Here is a 22,824-nt window from a genome sequence, read left to right as displayed (position 1 = left end):
GCAGCCAAGAAATCATCAATAAAGAAGTGGACATCTGATACGAATACATCCCAAGGGAAAAGGCTAAACATTCATACAGACTTGTGGGATATAAACTGGACCTATGATATGAAAACTCCTTCGAACACATCATCTGTGAGCAACTGTTTAAGTGAAGTGACAAGAGCAAGTGAAGGTAGGAAAATCACCAGAGAGATCTGTTTGTATATTTGTACTTTCAAGATTATAATGCAACTGAGCTGACTAGTCAGGTAAATGTAGATAACTCATGTACAACTAAGGACAGAGAGCCTTTCAAAATGCGTATTATTTGACTGTATTTGTACATCTTTAAACATAGGTTTAATTCCACAGTTTTATACTTTTCATGATCACTTAGGGTGGTGTAGCTTTAATGTATGTGTAGACCCCAACAGAGGAAATTAACAGTTAATAATCTGCACTGAATTGAACCTATAAGCACATAAACTCTCAAATAAATACTAGGCATGTGATATACAACATGATTAAGGTAATTAACATGTGGGAAATTAACTGTGAAATTAACAATTAACTGTGAAAAATTCTTAAAGAGATGGGAATACCAGATGGGAATACCTGACCTGCCTCTTGAGAAACCTGTATGCAGCTCAGGAAGTAACAGAACTGGACATGGAACAACAGACTGGTTCCAAATAGGGGAAGGAGTACGTCAAGGCTATATATTGTCACCCTGCTTATTTAACTTATATGCAGAGTACATCATGAGAAATACTGGGCTGGATGAAGCACAAGCTGGATTCAAGATTCCGGGGAGAAATATCAATAACCTCAGATATGCAGATGATACCACCCTTATGGCAGAAAGTGAAGTAGAACTAAAGAGCTTCTTGATGAAAGTGAAAGAGAACAGTGAAAAAGTTGGCTTAAAACTCAACATTCAGAAAACTAAGATTATGGCATCTGGTCCCATCACTAAATGGCAAATAGATGGGGAAACAATGGAAACAGTGACAGACTTTATTTTCTTGGGCTCCAAAATCACTGTAGACGGTGACTGCAGTCATGAAATTAAAAGACGCTTACTCCTTGGAAGAAAAGTTATGACCAGCCTAGACAGGATGTTAAAAAGCAGAGACATTACTTTGCCAACAAAGGTCCATCTCATCAAGGCTATGGTTTTTCCAGTAGTCACATATGGATGTGAGAGTTGGACCATAAAGAAAGCCGAGCGCCGAAGAATTGATGCTTTTGAACTGTGGTGTCGGAGAAGACTCTTGAAAGTCCCTTGGACTGCAAGGAGATCCAACCAGTCCGTCCTAAAGGAAATCAGTCCTGAATATTCACTGGAACGACTGATGCTAAAACTGAAACTCCAATACTCTGGCCACCTGATGCGAAGTGCGGACTCATTTGAAAAGACCCTGATGTTGGGAAAGATTGAAGGTGAGAGAAGGGGATGACAAAGGATGAGATTTATACTTTTGGGTGGCATCACCGACTCAATGGACATGAGTTTGGGTAAACTCCAGGAGTTGGTGATGGTGATGGACAGGGAGGCCTGGCGTGCTGCAGTTCATGGAGTCATAAAGAGTTGGACACGACTGAGTGACTGAACCGAACTGAAGGTAATTAACACTGCTGTAAGTTATATATGAAATTTAAGACAGTAAATCCTAAGACTTTCCATCATAAGAGAAAATTTTTTCTCTTTTAATTTTGTGTCTATATGAGGTAATGAAGGCTCACTAAACTTACTGTGGTCATCATTTTGTAACGCATGTAACTCAGGTCATTACGCCGCAAAGCCTAGACTTATACAGTGCTGTACATCAATTATATCTCAATGAAACTGGAAGAAGAGAAAAAAAGAAATTCTTTAAGACATCATCAAGTGTTAGACTATGTCAGCATCATGAATCCACAGCTCAGGCCATCGGTGTTCAGTTCAGCATTTTTAGATGTACACAGTGGTCCTCCCAGCTTCAACAGCTTCCCTCTGAGGTCACTGATCTCTCCCTCTTTCACACAGACATTTCTTCTATATCACATTAAGATCATCTTTTAGGATTTAAAATAGCTCAATTTGAATTCCATCACCTCCACTAGCTTTGTTTGCAGTGATGCTTCCTAAGGCCCACTTGACTTAGCATTCCAGGATGTCTGGCTCTAGGTGAGTGATCACACTATTGTGGTTGTCTGGGTCATAAAGATCTTTTATTAATAGTTCTTCTGTGTATTCTTGCCACTTCTTCTTAATATCTTCTGCTTCTGTTAGGTCCATACCACTTCTGTCCTTTATTTTGCCCATCTTTGCATGAAATGTTCCCTTGGTATCTCTAATTTTGTTGAAGAGATCTCTAGTCTTTCTCATTCTATTATCTTCCTCTATTTCTTTGCATTGATTACTGGAAAAGGTCAGTTTTCATTCCAATCCCAAAGAAAGGCAATGCCAAAGAATGTTCAAACTACTGCACAATTGCACTCATCTCACACGCTAGCCAAGTAAAGCTCAAAGTTCTCCCCCCGCTTGTCCTCCTCATCAGCCCCTTTTAAAACCAGTTTCTGAATTTCCCCTCGGGTTTGCAGCACAGCCAACCTGACAGTGTCTGGAATTGGGGTTTCTGTAAGATCCTAAGAAGTGAGAAACTTAACCACACCTGCAAGACAGGGCTCAGGACGCACAACCCCAGGCTTCAACAGTACATGAACCATGAACTTCCAGAGATCATCAAAAAAGCAGGAGAGTTCCAGAAAAAACATCTACTTCTACAGAGGATGAGATGGTTGTATGGCATCACTGACTCAATAGACACGAGTCTGAGCAAGCTTCGGGAGTTGGTGATGGACAGGGAGGCCTGGCATGCTGCGGTCCATGGGGTCACAAAGAGTCAGACACGACTATGCAGGCAACTGCTTCCAAACTCCATGGCAAGTCCAACATGACTCGTCCCCAGCCCCTGACACACTGACTGCTCTCAAGGTCAAGTTCTCCACCAGCAGAGCACGCCCCCATCTTCATCACCGGCTTCTGCCTCCCCCTGCTTGTCCTCCTCATCAGCCCCTTTTAAAACCTGTTTCTGAATTTCCCATGGGTTTGCAGCACAGCCAACTTGACAGCGCCTGGAAACGGGGTTTTCTGTAAGATCCTAAGGGATGAGAAACCTAACCACACCTGCAAGACAGGGCTCAGGACGCACAACCCCAAACACAGCCCCTGGGCAAACTGGACATTTCCAGCAGAAGGAGCTGGGAGACAGCGGGTGCTGGAAGGGCGCTGCCACCACCCACCCCCAGGCAGGTCATGAGACCTCAGCGGGGAGGTGCTCACTCTGCACCTGGAGGAAAGGAGCATCCTTATCTCTGCAGGTGAGAGGAATCTGAACAGACAGGCCTTCCTGAACTTCTCAAGTTTATTACCCTTGGCTCATGCCCTTCTGTTCTGCTACGTTTCCCCGTGACCCTCCACTCCCCACCAAGCCTGGTGTTAAAACACACTCAGGTTTAACTGTTTCTTCAGGTCTTCATTTCTCCTCGAAGGCTCCTGATTATACAAAGTTCTTATTAAATAATCTGTATGCTTTTCTCTTATTTATCTGTCTTTTGTTTTACAGCCCAGCCAGGAACCTAGAAAGGTTAGAAGGAAAAGATTTCTTCTTCCTCACATGCAATAAGGCTGCAAAGAATCTACTAATATTGTCAGCAAACTATTAGAAAATTCCCCAGTGAGGAAAAGCTAGCTTCAATCAATAGTCTTCTACATTCTGAGCTGAGGGAAATAACAATAGGTAAGTTGGGCAAACTTTATTCATTTATTTATACGTACGTAATTCTTGCTGTTGTTCAGTCATCAAGTCATGTCCGACTCTTTACGACCCCATGGACTGGAGCAGGCCAGGCTTCCCTGTCCTTCACCATTTCCTGGAGTTTGCCCAAGTTTGTGTGCTTATCGAATCAGTGATACCATCCAATCATCTCATCCTCTGCTGTCACCTTCTCTTCCTGCCCTCAATCTTTCCCAGCATCAGGGTCTTTTCCAGTGAGTCAGCTGTTTGCATCAGGTGGCCAAAGTCTTGGAGCTTCAGCTTCAGCATAGGTCCTTCCAAAGAGTATTCAGGCTGCTTCTTTTTATTATATTGTTTTATTTACTTGTACGTATTTAACGCTAGATAAATACATTAATATCAGTTATAAGTAAGAGTAAACTTCCTGCCCCCGAAGTGAACGGAGACCCTGCACTGGGCTGTGGAAGAACGCAGAGCATCAGCGTGGCAGCTCCTCCTGCCTGACCGGGCGACTCACGTTCTGCACCCACAACGCAGCGGGGCTCCTCAGCCTTCACAGGAAGGAGTCATCACGCAATGCCTTTCCTTCCGGACTTTTACCTCACTTCTCACAAAGTGACACTTTTCATCTTCCCATCACAGTAGTCAGGGGTATATCACAAACACGGGGGAAAGCATCATCTGGTTTCAGGTTCACTGAGGAAGCAACAGGGGCCTGACAGAAGCAGCGTATCAGGCGCCGTGCTGGGCTGACCTGCAGCCTGGAGTCCAGAACAGACGACGCATCAAAGCTTCTGCGGGACCTGCCCACGACGGAAGGACGGGACCGGCGCTGCTGTGAAGCCTGCGCGGCAGGATGGAGCTGTCAGCTCCACTGAGCAAACCGCCTTATCCTCTTCTTTGAAAAGGGCTTAAGTCAGTGCCCTTCTCCAGCTAAAACCCCAGCCTCTGGGAGTGCTGGTTGGCTTTCTCACATACTTTTATCTGTATCTCTAAATGCTTGTAAAGCATATTGATTAGAGAAGAATGCAAATAAAAATTTATGGCCGAAGCATCACAGCAAAGACTAGAAGTAACGCAGAAAGAAACGAGAGCTGCACCTCAGCACCGCGCCTTTCCACTGAGCCATGTCTGCCCCTCCTGACCGCTCTTCAGCCCTGTGGCTCTGCTCAGGCAAGAGGGGCCAAGATGGCGGAGCTTTCCTGGAGAACCAGAAGGTTCTCTGCCACGTTCCAGCCCGCCCACGCTGGTCAGGTCGGGTCTGCAGCTCCTGACCGCTCTTCAGCCCCGTGGCTCTGCTCAGGTAAGAGGGGCCAAGATGGCGGAGCTTTCCTGGAGAACCAGAAGGTTCTCTGCCACGTTCCAGCCCGTCCACGCTGGTCAGGTCGGGTCTGCCCCTCCTGACTGCTCTTCAGCCCCGTGGCTCTGCTCAGGCAAGAGGGGCCAAGATGGCGGAGCTTTCCTGGAGAACCAGAAGGTTCTCTGCCACGTTCCAGCCCGCCCACGCCGGTCAGGTCATGTCGTTCCTGAGCCTCCGGAATGTCACTGGCTAAACAAGGGCTCAACCAGACAACCCACGTTACACGGCCCATCCAGCATGTGGCTCAGCCTAGGCATTCAAAATGGCAGTGTTGGAAGCAGAAGTAATACTATTATTAGCAGTAAGGAAATCAAGAAAAACTATAATTGACCACAAGACAGAACTAAAGTCATTTGATGAATTACTGAGTCAAGTTGTGAGGTGCTCAATTTGAAAAGATACTGTATTATCTGAAAAATTTGAAAAGATACTCATTACTTATCAACAAGTACTAAAATCTCAGAAAAGGGCTTATCTTCTTGTCATAAAATAGTCTGAAGTTCAAAATACATTTTACTATTAATTGATCTTCCATTCTCTATAAACCCCTGTTCTGCAGTCTTCAAAAAATGTTCATGTCATAAAAGTCTGTTAAAGGGCTGTTAAACTGTTTCTATCTAAAGCAGGATAAAGAGACACAGCAGCTAAATGCAACAGCTGACCACGACCTGCAAGCTGCTCTGGGGTAACAGTGTAAAGGACCAACCACCAAACTGAAACACAGGCAAGAGACTGTGAGCCAGCATAACTTTACGAAGTAGGTAGATGTGGGGCTATGAAAGAGAACACCCCTACTCTTGGGAAATGCTGCAGTACTGAGGGGAAAAGGGCCATCTGTATAGTGTAGGACTTACCCCCATGTGGTTCAGATAAAAAATACACACACACACACACACACGTGCGGTATTAGAGTCATGATACAGCAAACGGGGTAAGTGCTACCAAGAATCAATCTGAGTAATGAGCATACCTAACAGGGCTCCTTGTACTATTTTTATTTTTACAACTTGTTAAAGCATAAAATTATTTCAAACATTAAAAAATATAAAAACAAATCTCTGGTCTATCCCTATTAATTACTGCTTCACAAATCTTATCATAAACGAATGACATGACTATATAGTCTTGGTCTTGGAAAGCAAACGTATCACCACCTAGTTCACCCTCCTACCAACGCAGGAACCATTTCTGTTCCACCTCTGATAGATTCCAGCTACATCCCCACAGGATTTCGGTGGAAATTTGGGAATGACTGGGGAGTGCCTATCCCATGAAGCCTTAGCTGACTTCACATGAGGCAGTTTTACTGGTTCACGTATAAGAGGATGATGGTGGCCCCAAAGATATCAGGTCCGAATCTCTGGAAACTGAATGTTGCCTTATTTGGAAAACAATCTTTGCAGGTGTGTTAAAAATCTGTGGTGGGACGATTATCCTGGATTATGCCCGTGGGCTCGAAATCCAGTCTCCAACCTCCTTAGAAAAGAGATGCTTGGGGGTCCTAACCCACGGACCAGGAGGCAGCATGTGGCGACGGGAAAGGCAATGCTGGTATCCCCAGACGCTGAGACAGACGGGCACGGCATTCTCCCCAAGAGGTTCTGAAGGGAGCACAGCCTTGCTACCATGGTGATTCGAGCCCAGAAAAACTGAGTCCAGACTTTCAGCCCCCAGATTTGACAGCATAGAGATCACTGTTCTAAGTCAGCAAGCCTGTGTAATTGGTTATAGCAGCCACTGGAAACTAAGAATATACCCTTAGATCAAAACAGACTTAAGTGAACACCTATTACTGGGCACTGTGGATGTTTACAGAGGGGTTTTACATTGAGCTTACATATTCAAACTGGAAAGTATCCATCAATCTTTGGATCTAATAAATCCTAAACTGTAGCTTCTTATATGACTACCCTGACCAATATCTGAAAATGCCCATCACGTTTCTCTGTAACCCTCTCTTCTCAAAGTCTCCTTCTCAATTGTCTCCATCGTCCCTCATCCAAGAGATGTTTCCAGATGCTCACCATCATGGTTGCCTCCAGCAGTCACTTTCCTTTTGACTGCCCCTTTATGCGCAGTCAGGACCTGAACAAACACCCTGGATGTTGGGTGCCCAGCACACTCTGAGCTCTGCTAACACAGCCTGCGTGCAGGCACACCACTGCCGTCAGCCTGAGGTCATCGGAACCCCCAGCTCCGATGACAGGAATTGCTGCCCGCCAGACCTTCTGCACCTTCTAAATCCTACAGGGAAATCTTCAGTCTTTGAGCAGAACTTTACATTTTCACCGTTAAGTTCTCTCTTTCTGATGAGACCAGAGGTCCAGCCTTCTTGATCTGTTTACTACACTGAGTGTTCCTTCAACCTATAATCTGATCAGCAAGCCTTCCGCAACCCCATCCGAGTACCAGCTACAAACAAGGGGAAGAACTAAGACAGAGGCCCCGCAGTCCCCTCTGTAGGTTCCCTCACTCAGCAGACACGGAGCCATCACAGGAAGACAGCTCCATCGCAGAGTTCACAGTGCCGTCACCTGTAGTTCCTCAATGCCTACGTGTGCACTCAAGGCTCTTCCCAACGGCAGTCACATGACTTCAGAGTGCCAGTTATACCACGTTGCTCTTGTCCTCAGGTACTTCCAACATCCTTGGATGACCCATCCCATCTGCTTCTTATCTGTCTTCACCATTTCTTTTTTTAATTGAGATACAGCTGACTGATGATGCTGTGTTAGTCTTGCGTGCGGCTTTGCCGTTTCTCTCCACCTGATCTCCTCCCAGCAAACCCAGCGTCCAGTGCAGCAGGCTCAAGACTCACGGCCCCGCCCAGCCCTGGCCCACCCCTCCGCTGCGCCCCGCTCAAGCCAGCACCCCTGTCCTGGCACACTCAGAGTGCCCTTGACACTCAGAGCCACCCCAAATCTCCTGGCCCCGATCTTGTAAAACCCCACTGTTTAGCACTCGTTCTGACACTTCATCCTGTGCTGCCAGGCGTAACAGGTAATGGTTTTGAAACAAAAGAGGTAGCAGTGAAAGAGTCAGTCACCCCGTCATGTCCAACTCTTGCAACCCCGTGGACTAGAGCCCACCAGACTCCTCTATCCAAGCCGTTCTCCAGGCAAGAATACTGGAGTGGGTAGCCAGTCACTCCCTTCTCCAAGGGATCTTCTCACAAATGTATTTAATGTCTCCAGCAAAGTGGTAAGCTGCATTAAAACTGGAGCCTATTACACAGAGTGAAGTAAGTCAGAAAGAAAAACACCAATACAGTGTATTAACGAATACATATGCAATTTAGAAAGATGGTAATGATGACCCTGTATGCGAGACAGTGAAAGGGACACAGATGTAAAGAACAGACTTTTGGACTCTGTGGGAGAGGGCTGGGGGGGATGATTTGAGAGAATAGCATTGAATCACGTATATTATCATATGTGAAATGAATCACCGGTCCAGGTTCAATGCATGAGACAGGGAGCTCAGGGCTGATGCACTGGGATGACCTAGAGGGATGGGACTGGGAGGGAGGTGGGAGGGGAGTTCAGGATGGGGAACACATGTACACCCGTGGCAGATTCATGTCAATGTATGGCAAAAACCACCACAATACTGTAAAGTAATTAGCCTCCATTTAAAATTAATTAATTAAAAAGAAAAAAACAGTACTTTCTAAACTGTATTTCAGATACAGCCCTGATTATACAAATGTTCAATACAGCCCTGTTGAAAGTAAACAGTATTATCTTGGACATTTTTAATTGGTGAGGGGCTTCCCTTGTGGCTCAGCTGGTAAACAGTCTGCCTCCAATATGGGAGACCTGGGTTCGATCCCTGGGTTGGGATGATCCCCTAGAGAAGGGAAAGGCTACCCCCACTCCAGTATTCTGGCCTGGAGAATTCCAGGGACTGTATAGTCCATGGGATCACAAAGAGTCAGAAACAACTGAGCAACTTTTACTTTACTGATGAGGAATTTACCCAAAGAAATCACTATTCTTCATGATGAGAAGATATTCAGAATTTCTCAGTCCCAAGCTATGACCGTCTATATGAAACCATGTCAGACTCATCTGTGTTATCTCTTACTGTTTTGAAATGGTCAGGGTTACCAAATCAACAATTTTTTGCATTTAAAAAAACATGATTTGCTTCTAAACTCTACACTTTTGAGTCTATCCCCCCTCCCCGTTTAACCCTTCCTCTACTACATACATATCTCTAACACCACAACAGAAATAACTCAAACATCACATCGCATTTGTAAAGATACTAGACCAGGGTCCAAAGGTGAGCTCGACTCCCCCTTCAGCTCTGCTCACTGCATTCATCCTTCGAGCAGCAGAGAGAGCACAATGTCTGGAGTCAGGCAGACTGGCGTGTGACCCTCACTTCCTCCCTAGACAGGTCTCCAGCCTGCGTGATCTCTCTTAGCCTCTTTCCCACATGCATCCTGAGGTCTACCAGCTTCACGACCTGAGGAAATTATGCAACCTCCCTGGGCATCAGTTTCAACACCTGTAACACAGGGATTCAGAACAGTCAGGATGGAGACGAATGAACGAAGAAGGTGTGGCACATATACACAACGGAATGTTACTCATCCGCAAAGCAGAAGGGAACAATGCCATCTGCAGCTACATGGATGAACCTAGAGATGATCATCCTGAGTGAAGTGAGTCAGACAGATAAAGACAAATATCGTACGATACTGCTTACATGTGGAATCTAAACTACAACATAAATGCACTTTTATACAAAACAGAAACAGACCCACAGACAGAGCAGACCCGTGGCTGCTAAGGGGGAGGCGGGGCTGTGGGGAAGAGAGGGTTAGCAGACACAAGCTAGTCCACACAGCATCAAAGGACATGCCTGCTGCCCAGCACAGGGAGCTATCTTCAGTATCCTGTGACAAATCACAACAGAAAAGAATGTGGAAAAAATGTGAGACATACACAGATGTGAAGTGGAAGTCGCTCAGTCGTGTCTGACTCTTTGCGATCCCGTGGACTGTACCGCCCGTGGAATTCTCCAGGCTACCGGAGTGGCTACTGGAGTGGGGAGCCTTTCCCTTCTCCAGGGGATCTTCCCAACCCAAGGAGCGAACCCAGGTCTCCCGCATCACAGAAAGATTCTTTACCAGCTGAACCACCAGGGAATCCACCAGGGAAGACACACACACACACATACATAAAAAACTGAATCACTTTGCTGTACAACAAAAATTAACATCATATTGTAAATCAACTATACTTCAATAAAATAAAATTTTTTAAAAAAAGAACAGGTCCTTTCCATAAGAATTGTTATGAGAAATAGACATTAAGACACAAAAGTGACAAATCCTGGTATGTGGTTTGCTCTCAAATAATATTAGCAGCTATTACTATTGGTAGTAATAATAGTATTAATATTGAAGGTATTAGTTAATATTAATTCATTATTAATAAATACAGCTTACAATAGATATGCAGTAGCTACAATTATTTTTTAAACCTGCTTATAATATTTGTTGATTATATCAAATGAATCTGATGGTCCATTATAACATTTATCATTTTCTCTATGACAGGTGCTCTCTCATAGAGTGGCCCTGGCTCAGCAGCAACAGCTTTTTGTTGAAAACCTAACTTCCTGGAACTTATTAGAATGGTAGAGTTTCAGGTCCCTCCCAGATCTACTGAATAAGAAGCCTTGGGCTGAAGCCCAACCATCTACTGTAACAAGCCCTCCAAGAGACTCTGATGTAGCTCAAGTTTAAGAACCACTCATGTAAGTCTAAGGTCTTGAAAAAAAGATCTTATTTGCGGATTTTAAGAACCAATACTTACATTATAGTTTCAGAAAAAGCATTTGTCATTAGTCCTGTATAAAGTTGATGCTTCAAAAATTCTCCTCTCTCATCTGTGCCCACAGATGGTAAAATTACTCAAGAAGTATGTGATGGCTGAGAACACATTCCTTAAAAGTTATCACCATATTCTCAGCTTAGGGGTCTACATTTTCTTCCAGCCACCAAATCAATAAAAAATAGTGTGATTGATTCAGCGGAGCCATGAAGTTGTTGCCTTTACAATACGTGCAAAGGATATCTCTGCCTTGAGTAAATCAAGCTTTCCCAAGACAAGACGGAACAGAGATTAAAGTGTGATCCTTAGCAGGCTGTCTCCCAGGTGGTAACCACGCAGGTTACTAAGAGGGAGTAGTTCAGTACTGGAATCCAGGGCCTTTTCCTCTCCAAATGCACTTATGTGTCAATAAACTAAAATTCGGGCTTCCCAGGTGGCTCAGTAGTAAAGAATCTGCCTGACAATGCAGGAGATGCAGGTTTGATCCCTGGGTGGGGAAGATCCCCTAGAGGAGGGAATGACAACCCACTCTGGTATTCTTGCCTAGAGAATTCCATGGACAGTGGAGCCTGGCGGGCTACAGTCCACGGGGTCACAAGGAGCCGGACACGACTGAGCACACAAAGTAAAGCTCAGCCCAAACATCTGACTACACAATGTTAAGAATAAGTTCACAGTACAGTCAAGCAGTGCTGAAGAACATAACTCCACCATAAATGGTTAGCTAGAGGAATCCAACACAAGGGAAGCACACTATATGAATTGCCCAGACTCCAAGCTTCCAAAAACTGTTCTTCACCTTAAATTATTCTTCTTCAATACAGCCTCTCAGTCACAGCTCAAGTTCTAATTCTGGGTCCAGGCAAACAATGAGTTAAAAAGGAATCTTCTAGTCTTTCAAATGTTTCAGGAAATAAAAGGATGCCTTGCCTCCTGTGTCCTTAGAGCAAGACAAAAGCTACATCATCAGGACTTAGAGATCTGGGTGCCATACACATGCTCATGAAGTTCTAGACAGAAAGACAGAACTGCATGTGATCAAGAATAACAAAAATTAAACAGTGACCTAAGACCCTCTAGTATATAAAGTCCCATTGGCAGAATGGGCAAAAATAAATACTCATCAATTTTATATTTTAGAATAACTCTCTCAGTAAAATTTAGCTAACTGAAGTCACAGGTATTTTCAATAACACCCAGCTCATGTTTTAGCGCTACAATTTAAATTATGCTAAAGAATAATCCAATACTTCCCACCAGGGAAGTCAAAGAATAATACATAATTGTTACTTAACAATAGTTTTATACAGAGATCATAATCTGCAAGGAAAATAATCCAGTATATTCTGTGTGTGAATAAACATGTAGAGGTAGCAGATGAATGTGTTAACTGGGATATATTCTTAAATATATTCTGAAGAAGGAGGAACCAAAAGGAAAACGTTCTTGCTAGAACAATCAGTTTAAGGACAGGCTTAGTCATACAACTGAAATACCAGAGCACTAAAATTTAAATACACTTGGAAAAAAGCCAGAGACGTCTGCTCACCAACAAACATAAGTTTTAATTAAGCAAACTATTTAAACAAATGTCATTTTAGCCCCAATATAAAATAAGGCTCTAGTCATCTTTTCTGGAGAGAAAGCTATATGAAAAAAAATCCTAACCAAGTATTTCAAGGAAACAACGTTTACGCGCTTGGATACAACAGTAACCTAAGCAATCATCTAAAAAGTCCGCAGTGTTTACTTTACTCGGTCAAATCAACTTTGAAAAATCGACCTTGCCAGAAGCTTCCCCGGGCACTGAGTATACACTAGTTTAGAGCCGGATAAATCCTAACTTCCTGAGTCACGAGGATTAATTAGCAAATAGCTGAAACTGTAAGGTGGGGAAAGTCAACAGTCTAACAGCCCTGGAAGCCGGCGGCACGTCGGTGCGCCAAGGCGCTCCGGGCGGGGCGGGCGCCCGGCCAGGTCACGCTGCCGCATCCCTGCTGACGCGGCGGGACCAGCGCGGCTGGCTGCTCCCCGTGAGATCGGGGACGAAGACGCGAGACGTGAGAACCCAAGCGCAGGTACACGGAGTCCACAGGCCCCTTTCCGCGAGGGGAGTGTGTGCAAGAAGAGGGAAAAGGAGGGAGAAGAGGCCTTGGGCCCCAAGAGCAACCACGGATGGGGAGGGGCGTGTGGGGAAAGGACTCATTTAAGGAGATGAGCGAGCCTTAGATGATCGGAGTCTGGAGCCAAGGGTCCCCGCAGGGCTCCAAGGGCTCCAAGAGCTCCGGCTCTTTCTAAACCAGATGAACTAAGAGGGAAGTGCTTGCGGTCAAGCGGAGACGCGGACGAGGCAGGCAGTGCCCGGGCGTCCCAGCCCTGCTTCTCTGTCTTATCGGCAGCACCCATTTCGGCCTCCTCTTCGGCCACCGCTTGCTGTGGGTTGCCCACCGGCCAGGCGCCGCCTGCCTGCTCATCTGGGCGATGGCATCAAGCCCCCCACCAACCCACCACTCCCACCGCCCAGGGAGGAGGGCCAGAGCAGCGTCACAGACGACCAACCGCAGGGTCATCTGCCTCCCACCTTTGCCTTAAGTGTCACAGGCCGACAGTTTTGCAGGAAGCAAGTCTCTTTTCAAAGACAAAATAGTTATCAAATGAAAGGGAAAATCCCGTGAAGATCTGTCCTGGGACTAAGCTCTCAATCACCTCACTGCCTGAAGAAGCAGAACTACAAGGAACAGTCTTCTTGGAACCACAACTGGGGTAAAATAATTGCATAAAATTACATTAAAGTAAACACATAAAATAATAACATAGAGCAAAAGTTTTAAGAATTCTTTCAAAAGATGGGGAGCACCCTGTGGTCTGAGTCAGCCCCCCAGGCCGCTGAGCGCAGGGCAGAGGCCCCTGGACGCAGTCCCAGCACACAGGTCCCGCTGCCGGGGCGCCCCGCCCCTCTAACCCCAAACCTCCCCCCTTCTTCTCTTTCTCCTCCTCTGTCCCCACTTTCCTCTCCCTGCTCCCAGGTTTAAGGAGGGCCACAATCAGACAAAGCAGAGCAAGTACACACACAGAATGACTCAAACGCCTTCTAAATGATTTTATTCCCACTTTTTTCTCTCTTTACCCATCAATTACTCCATTCTGTTGACTCATGGTCACCCTTTCCCTTCACATTTTTAGCATGATTAATTTTATGAAAAACTCTTCAAATAACATACTTTCCATTCACTAAAAAGGAACACGGTGGGGCAAGAAAGATAAGAGACTCACTTCTCTTCTGTCCCTGTTTCTCCTGAATACGTTCAGTATTTCAAGGGAAGAACATAAGAAAATCAACACAGAAGAAATATTTCTAATATTGACATTTTAACCTAAAATCCATACACTTATTTTCCATTTCCTGCAAACTGGGTTGTGACCAAATGATCTCTGACAGCACAAGTGTCTTACACTCCTCTGTCATCCCTTGGGTGAAACACACAAGAAATGACACAAAGGCTGGCCTTTTTCTGGCCAGCTCGGGACACAAACCTGAACAGCCTGCTGCCCCACATCTGGGGATACGTAATCACCTTTCCCAGTTGAAGGTAATGCTCTAACTTCCAAACAGAAAAGAATAAAATATCATAAAATTATGTTCTCACACATTTGAGTTTTGTGTCAGAAATTTTAGTGCACAATTTTTTAATAAGAGTAAATTTTAAACTCTGACCTACATCAAGAAACAAATATGCTACTTTGATTATAACCCTAACCAGTTGGACTGGCATCTATCAAATGGCTATTGTGTGTAAAATTATTATTTTCCTAATTCTTACTGGGTTACAGCAGAAGCCTTATATCTTTGAGATGTGTTATTTTACTAAAAAAAAAAAAAAAAAAGACATCACTTACTCCACGTAAATCAAGATGGGCACCCTTGCCATCTGACTCTGAAGGCTGTGTGTGCGTAACCACTAAATGAAACCACCTTTGGAGGGTTGTTGGAGGGTTAAGTGATTTAAGCATGTGTGTGCATCATCCACGCAAGGCACCAGGATGCACCCTAGGAGTGGACGACGCAGCCTTGTTGTCAGCGTTGTCAGAATTTTTAGCAAACGCACTTTCCTTAAACACATTCATCCAGTTTACAAAATGCTCATCAGATGAGTGGTCCAGCCCAACACATCCAGGAGACGGTGGGTCCCCACTAGCATCCATCTCAGGCCAGCAGGGCGTTCCCACGGGTCACCCTGGTGAACTTCTATCCTCAGCTGTCAGCACTATGGGGCTTACGCTCCAGGGACACGGGCCAACCCTCTGCACCACCCTCCCCCACCCCCCGATGGCCACAGTCACACAGACTGCCAGGCCAGACAGGCACATGGAGAGATGCTCCACATCACGGATTATCAGAGAAATGCAAATCAAAACTACCACAAAGTACCACCTCACGCCAGTCAGAAGAGCCACCATTAAAACGTCTACAAGTAACAAATACTGAAGAGGTTGTGGAGAAAAGGGACAACTCAGTGCTATACAATGCTGGTGGGAATGTAACCTGGTGCAGACACTATGAAAAACAGCGTGGAGGCTCTTCAAAAAACTAAAAATAGGGCTACCACATAATCCTACAATCCCACTCCTGGGCGTAGATATGGACAAAACTGTAACTCAAAAAGATACATGCACGCCTATATTCTTAGCCAGACTATTCACAATAGACAAGACATAGAAATAATCTAAATGCCCATCAACAGATAGAAAGATAAAGAGGCGGTACACACATACAATGAACTACTACTCAACCATCTGAGAATGAGAGATGCCATTTGCAGCACTATGGATGGATCTGGAAATTATCATACTAAGTGAAGTAAGTCAGAAAGAAAAAGACAAACATCATATGATACCACGTAGAAGGAATCTAAAATGTGACACAACCGAGAGGGGTGGGATAAGGGGGCTGGGATGGAGGCTTAAGAGGGGGATATGTACTTGTAGATACACACATGTATGTATACTTATGGCTGATTCACGCTGCTGTATGGCCGAAACCTACACAACATTGAACGCAACTATCCTCCAATTAAAACTTTTTAAACTAAACAATAAATAAAATATGACACAAATGAACTTATCTATGAAACAGCAAAACATGGCAACTGGTCCCATCACTTCATGGGAAACAGATGGGGAAACAGTGTCAGACTTTATTGTTTTGGGCTCCAAAATCACTGCAGATGGTGACTGCAGCCATGAAATTAAAAGACGCTTACTCCTTGGAAGGAAAGTTATGACCAACCTAGATAGCATATTCAAAAGCAGAGACATTACTTTGCCAACAAAGGTTCGTCTAAGTCAAGGCTATGGTTTTTCCTGTGGTCATGTATGGATGTGAGAGTTGGACTGTGAAGAAGGCTGAGCGCCGAAGAATTGATGCTTTTGAACTGTGGTGTTGGAGAAGACTCTTGAGAGTCCCTTGGACTGCAAGGAGATCTAACCAGTCCATTCTGAAGATCAGTCCTGGGTGTTGTTTTGAAGGATTGATGCTAAAGCTGAAACTCCAGTACTTTGGCCACCTCATGCAAAGAGCTGACTCATTGGAAAAGACCCCGATGCTGGGAGGGATTGGGGGCAGAAGGAGAAGGGGACAACAGAGGATGAGATGGCTGGATGGCATCACCGACTCGGTGGACATGAGTCTGAGTGAACTCCGGGAGTTGGTGATGGACAGGGAGGCCTGGTGTGCTGCGATTCATGGGGTCGCAAAGAGTCGGACACGACTGAGCGACTGAACTGAACTGATAAAACAGAAACAGTGTCACAGTCATAGAGAACAGACTGTGGTTGCCAAGGGAAGAGGGAAAGGGAGAGATGGAGCAGGCATGTGGGGTTGGCAGATGCAAACTGTTACACACAGGATGGGTAGACAGGGTCCCCCTGCATGGCACAGGGAACCATGATCAGCATCCTCTGATAAACCAGAATGGAAAAGAATCTGAAGAAAATGTATGACGTTGTTGTTTAGTTGCGCAGTCATGTCTGATTCTTTTGTGACTCTATGGACTGTCAGGCTCCTCTGTCCATGGGACTTTCCAGACAAGAATATTGGAGTGGGTTGCCATTTCCTTCTCCAGGGGATCTTTCCGACCCAGGGATCGAACCCAGGTTCTCCTGCATTGCAGGTGGATTCTTTACCACTGAGCCACCAGGGAAGAAAATGTATATATCTGTATAACTAAGTCACTTTGCTAAACAGCAGAAATTAACACATTATAAATCAATTATACTTCAATAAAAATTTTTCTTGAAAAAAGACTGGCAGCCACCAAAGGGGCATCTTTTCATCCAGAACCTCACTTCCCCTGGACTTATCTCAGAAATGGAAAAGTCTTGTCAGAGTCTTCAGCTCCGACATCCCACACCCCAGCCCACACACCAGCCCCACTCTGCTCCAGCCTGTGCAGGGTCCGCTCTCACGGGAGGCGTGGGACACACAGGATGACACAGAAGCCAGGCGGAGGGCAGGCAGGCTGCTGGCATGATGCTCTCCGTAGAAGTCACAACACACTTCCTCCTGAAAGCATCAGACAGCAGACCTCTGACCAACGCATCAGAGGATGAGGAACAGAAATCCCAGCAGTAACAGAAATGCCCACAAACTGACCCTCAGATGGGGAGTGGGTGACATGGCTCACCTGAAGGGCGTGTCAGATTTGGGAAAAGGATTCTGTCCATGGGTGATGAGAGAGAGGACTAAAACTTCTCACGTCATCTGACATACCCCATGAAATACGCATCACTTTCATAGATGGCTATTAGATGTGATTATAGTATGGGCACCATCTCCCTAGGCTACATGATGGTTTAAATAGGATCTCCGGGACAGCCTAAGAATATAACCACTTTTACCATAATGTTTCTATGTGAGAAAACTCTCTCCAAGTCCCAAACAACAGACTTAAAATACTACCTCCTTCTAACTTCAGGACTGGCCATAAAAAGCCAAAAAAAGGGGACTAAGTTAACTGTGAAATCCCATGGGGTCCTTAGATGAGATTTATAGAATCACTGGATTGGTGGGACCCAATAATGCCAAGAAATTGTATGCATGCGTGGTGCACATGTGTATTTCTGAGGAGAGCCTACAACAGATTCTCAAAGTGACCCATAGAACACAAATATTAATTAAGAACCACAACTATTAACTGTTTCACAGATAAATCCAGAATTAGCATCAACTTCTGGTTCACATTAAGTACAAGAAAACTGAGTCTAGACTTCTGTCTATAACCCATCTTTATTCCCACCTAACTCTCCACCATTCACATAAACCTAACACCAGAACTTGCCTGCAGTCTTGAGAGGAAAAAAAAAGGTTATTAAAAATTGCAGTTTATAATGCCCTAACATGTAACCTGCGGAGATTTTTGAGAGTCTAATAATAAGAGGTTGGACTGAGGTCACAGACCGAACCGCCATCACTGGGCAGTCATCTCCAACCCCCAGCAGGACCCGCAGGCCACACACCAAGTAACAGCAGATGCCTGAAATGAACGTGAAATACTCTAGAACTGAAACTCTGCAGCTGACACTGAAAGGTTTTTCTTCAGAGCCACATACTAAAGTACTGTACAATAAATTAAAGTCTGCAAAACCATCCCAAGATGCAGAAGAAACGCACACTGACCTTCATGAGATGCTGATTTATCCATTTTGTAAATGTTTTCTTTTGAACTTTGTCCCGTTCATCTGCAAGGGGGAGAAAAGATATAAAAGGAGGTTGGTAAAAATCCAGGAAGAGGAGACCTTCATTATCATTATGCAAATAAAGAAAAGTAAGATGTTCAAAAGGTACTCTTTAGTGCGCTTGAATTTACATCGTGAGGTTTAAGAGACCTCTTCCTAATGCGGCGTCTGCCAGCACTGACCTCTGCTGCACCACCCTCTCCCCCAACCGCTTCCACCACCAGGAAGCCCTCTCACCCCCTCCGTCACCACCAGCTTAGGGCAAGCCCTTGCATGAACTTCCAAAGCACTTGGTCACAGATAACATCCCACTTGGTCTTCAAGATCACAAAAGGTAGGGTCATTTCCATCTCACAGAAGAGGAAACCAAGACCTCCAGCAGTTAAAAGATGTGTCGATGATTAGTTCGCAAACACGTAAAGTTGAAAGGCATGACTGAATTCATGTCCTCTAGCTTGAATTACAAACCAAGCGGCCTCTCTGTTAGATGCCCTGTGTTGAACCATCTGGTAACAACGGAACCTCTCACTAGATCCTTGGCATGGAGGGTGATGCCGTCCTGGTTTCTAGACATGGTTCAGAGAACAGTGAGGGGGGTCTTATGATTTAGGAGTGCACTAGAATACTCTGGCTCATCAAGTTATCATTTCAAAGAGAACCCTGATCTCCAACGCCTAGAGAGGAGGCTGGTAGCCACACCCGCTCCCTGTCCTGCTCCAAGGCAGGAATCCTTGCTGTGCTGTTCCGTCCTCTTCTCTCTGCATCTGGGGATGGCTCTTCCTCTCCCCTCTGCTGTCCTCTTTCCTTTCCTCTCACTGGTCCACATCTCCATCCCTTCCTTGGGGGCAAACAGGCCTCACTCTCTTCATCTCTTTCCCTCCTCATTCTTCGTCCCTGAGTCCCCATAAACTACTTTAACAGAAGGAAAGTGTCTCTGAAAACGCTTGCCTAAAAACAGGGCAACCATATGATCCTACAATCCTACTCCCAGGCACAGATCCAAGAAAACCATAATTCCAAAAGACGCAGGCACCACAATCTTCACAGCAGCACTGTTTACAACAGCCAAGAAGTGAAAACAATCTAAGTGTCCACTGACAGATGAGTGGATAAAGCCGCAGTACATACATACGACGGAATACTACTCAGCCATAAAAAAGAGTGATTCTATAGCAACACAGACGGACCTAGAGAGTCCCACACTGCGTGAAGAAAGTCAGACACAGAAAGACAAATGCCATATGATGTCACCTAAATGTGGAACCTAAAATGATACAGATCAACCTATGAAACAGAAACAGACTCACAGACATAGAGAACAGACGTGGTTGCCAAGGGGGTGGGGGAAGCAGTGGGAGTGTGGGATCAGCAGATACAAACGGTTACACAGGATGGATACACTAGGCCCTACTGTACAGCACAGGGGACTACATTCAACATCCTGTGATAAACTGTGAGGAAAGGGATACAAGAAGGAATATATATATATATATATATATAAAACTGAATCGCTTTGCTGATTTAAAAGGTAATGCAAATGAACTTCCTTACAAAACAGAAACAGACTTACAGGTGTCAAAAACAAACTTACAGTTACCAAAGGGGAAATATGGAATGGGAGATAAATCGAGAGTTTGGGATTAACATACACACACTACTATATATCAGATAGACAATCAACAAGGATCTACTGTATAGCCTAGGGAACTCTACTCAATATTCTGTGATAACCTATATGGGAAAAGAATCTCAGAAAGAATGAACATATGCATATGTGTAACTGAAGCACACTGCTGCACACTTGAAACTAACACACTCCTGCTGCTGCGGCTAAGTCACGTCAGTCGTGTCCAACTCTATGCGACCCCAACAGGCTCCGCCGTCCCTGGGATCCTCCAGGCAAGAACACTGGAGTGGGTTGCCATTTCCTTCTCCAATGCATGAAAGTGAAAAGTCACTCAGTTGTGTCCAACTCTTCACGACCCCATGGACTGCAGCCTACCAGGCCCCTGCATCCATGGGATTTTCCAGGCAAGAGTACTGAAGTGGGGTGCCATTGCCTTCTCCAACACAACATTGCAAATCAACTATAATCCTATAAAATTTTTTAAAAAAGAAATGGTTGTCCTATGTATGAAAAGTATTTATATGCTTTATACTAATTTAAACATAAACAAAAAGTCTGGTATATGTCAACTGGGAAAAATATCTATTAGTTACTATTAACACAAAAAACACAAATAAAAAAGAAAAAGATGAGTATCATAAAGTATAACTGGGCAAAAAAAGGCAAACAATGAAGATGATTAAAATTTATGAAATGAAATTAATAAAATTTTTAAATGAAAAATTAAATGCCCACAGGTACTCAACCTCACTAGCAAATAATAATAAAATAACAATATATGTAAATAGTTATATATATAAATGTATATAACATAAAATATACAAAATAATAAAGTAATAAAAATAAGCTTTTTAACCTATCAAGTTGCCAAGATTTTATGAAAAAATAAATTCATATTGACAAAGGAACAGTGGAGCTTCCCCAGTGGCTCAGCAGTAAAGACTCTGCCTGCAGTGCAGGAGACCCAGGAGACATGGGTTCAATCCCTGGGCTGAGAAGATCCCCTGGAGAAGGAAATGGCAACCGACTCCAGTATTCTTACCTGGGAAATCCCATGGACAGAGCCGCCTGGGGGGCTACAGTCCATAGGGTCTTAAAGAGTCGGACACAACTGAGCAACTAAGCACGCACATATATGCGTATAGTATGTATGTGTATATACTGTTGTTCAGTTGCCAGTCAAGTCTGATTCGTTGCAATCCCATGAATTGCAGCATGTCAGGCTCCTCTGTCCCCCAGTACCTCCCAGAATTTGTTCAAATTCATGTTCATTGAGTCAGTGATGCTATTAACCATCTCATCCTCTGTTGTCCCCTACAATATATATATATATACACACACACACACATATATATATACACATACAGACATACAGTGGTGTGTATATATACACATACACATTGCTATTGGAAATGTACTTCAGTTTAAATCCTCTAGAACTTCACTGTCAATACTCTAGACACAAGTCACATATATGGCTATTAAACCTTGAATTTAATTAAAACAAAATAAAATGAACAATTCAGTTCTTTGATTACCCAGTCACAACTCAAGTGTGCACTGGCTCACACTGGACAATACAGATAAAGAACATTCCCACCATCACAAACATTTCTACTGGACAATTTGCCAATAAATATAAAAAGCCTTAAAAATACAGACGACGTATCCCAGCAAGCCCACTTCTAAAATTTATCCTACAACTAGAATGATAGTTGTACACAAAATGTATCTATGACAAGTGTAACTATTTCAAGACAAAAGTTTTGAAAAAAATAAATGTTCAATGATAAGGAAATGAATAATTTTCAGTAAAGCAATCCAAAGGTTTGTTCAGATCTGCATCTTTGCAAGCTACCTAGTGATGGCATGTTACTTAGAGCTCTCTTACCCTTTAATGCCATCAAGAATGGAAGAGGGCAGACCACGTAGTCTCTCTCATGTTTCACAAGCATTTGTTCCCCAAAGTATCCCCTGGAAACCCTTCCAACTTCCCATCAACGTCAGGGGGAAACAGAAAGACACCTGAACAGAGACTATCGCTGGGTACTGTCAATAATACACTCCCTTTCAGTGAGCAAACCTCTAGCCTAACTTTTTTTGGCTGTGGCACATGGGATCCCATTTCCACCAACCAGAGACTGAAGCTGTACCCCCTGCGGTGAGCATGGCGTCCCAACCAGCAGATCACCAGGGAATCCCCTAGTCTCATTCTTAACTTCACACTGGGTATTAAAGACTAGAAAAGCTGACCAAGGAGATAGAAGGTTGCTGAATCTGAATATAAACGCTTAGAATTTATGCTAAAATTATTAAACTTGCCTTGGGACTTCCCGGGCAATCCAGAGAGTGGTTAGGACTCCAAGCTTCCACAGGGGCGAGGGCTGGGTCCCTGGTTGGGGAACCAGGACCCCACGTGCCATGTGGTCCACACACGAGAAAAGAAACTGGCCTGATCCCCAACATAAGAACCGCAGGCATTGTGCATAT

At 44.4% G+C, this 22,824-nt stretch overlaps 1 protein-coding gene across 27 annotated transcripts in view; it reads right to left on the bottom strand.

Annotated features, from left to right (window-relative positions):
* The window catches only part of DST (dystonin), a 514,523-nt gene that overhangs the window by 276,073 nt on the left and 215,626 nt on the right, over positions 1-22,824 (bottom strand). For all 27 annotated transcript variants that reach the window (XM_024983983.2, XM_024983991.2, XM_024983988.2 and 24 more), the window contains one exon: positions 18,649-18,710. In XM_024983983.2, the coding sequence (XP_024839751.1) occupies positions 18,649-18,710 (62 nt within the window). The remainder of the gene's footprint in view (positions 1-18,648; positions 18,711-22,824) is intronic.

The sequence above is a fragment of the Bos taurus genome, chromosome 23 (genome assembly GCF_002263795.3).
Source record: "Bos taurus isolate L1 Dominette 01449 registration number 42190680 breed Hereford chromosome 23, ARS-UCD2.0, whole genome shotgun sequence".
NCBI lineage: Eukaryota > Metazoa > Chordata > Mammalia > Artiodactyla > Bovidae > Bos > Bos taurus.
The sequence above is the reverse complement of the archived record's forward strand: the minus strand, read 5'-3'. Positions and strand labels throughout refer to the sequence as shown.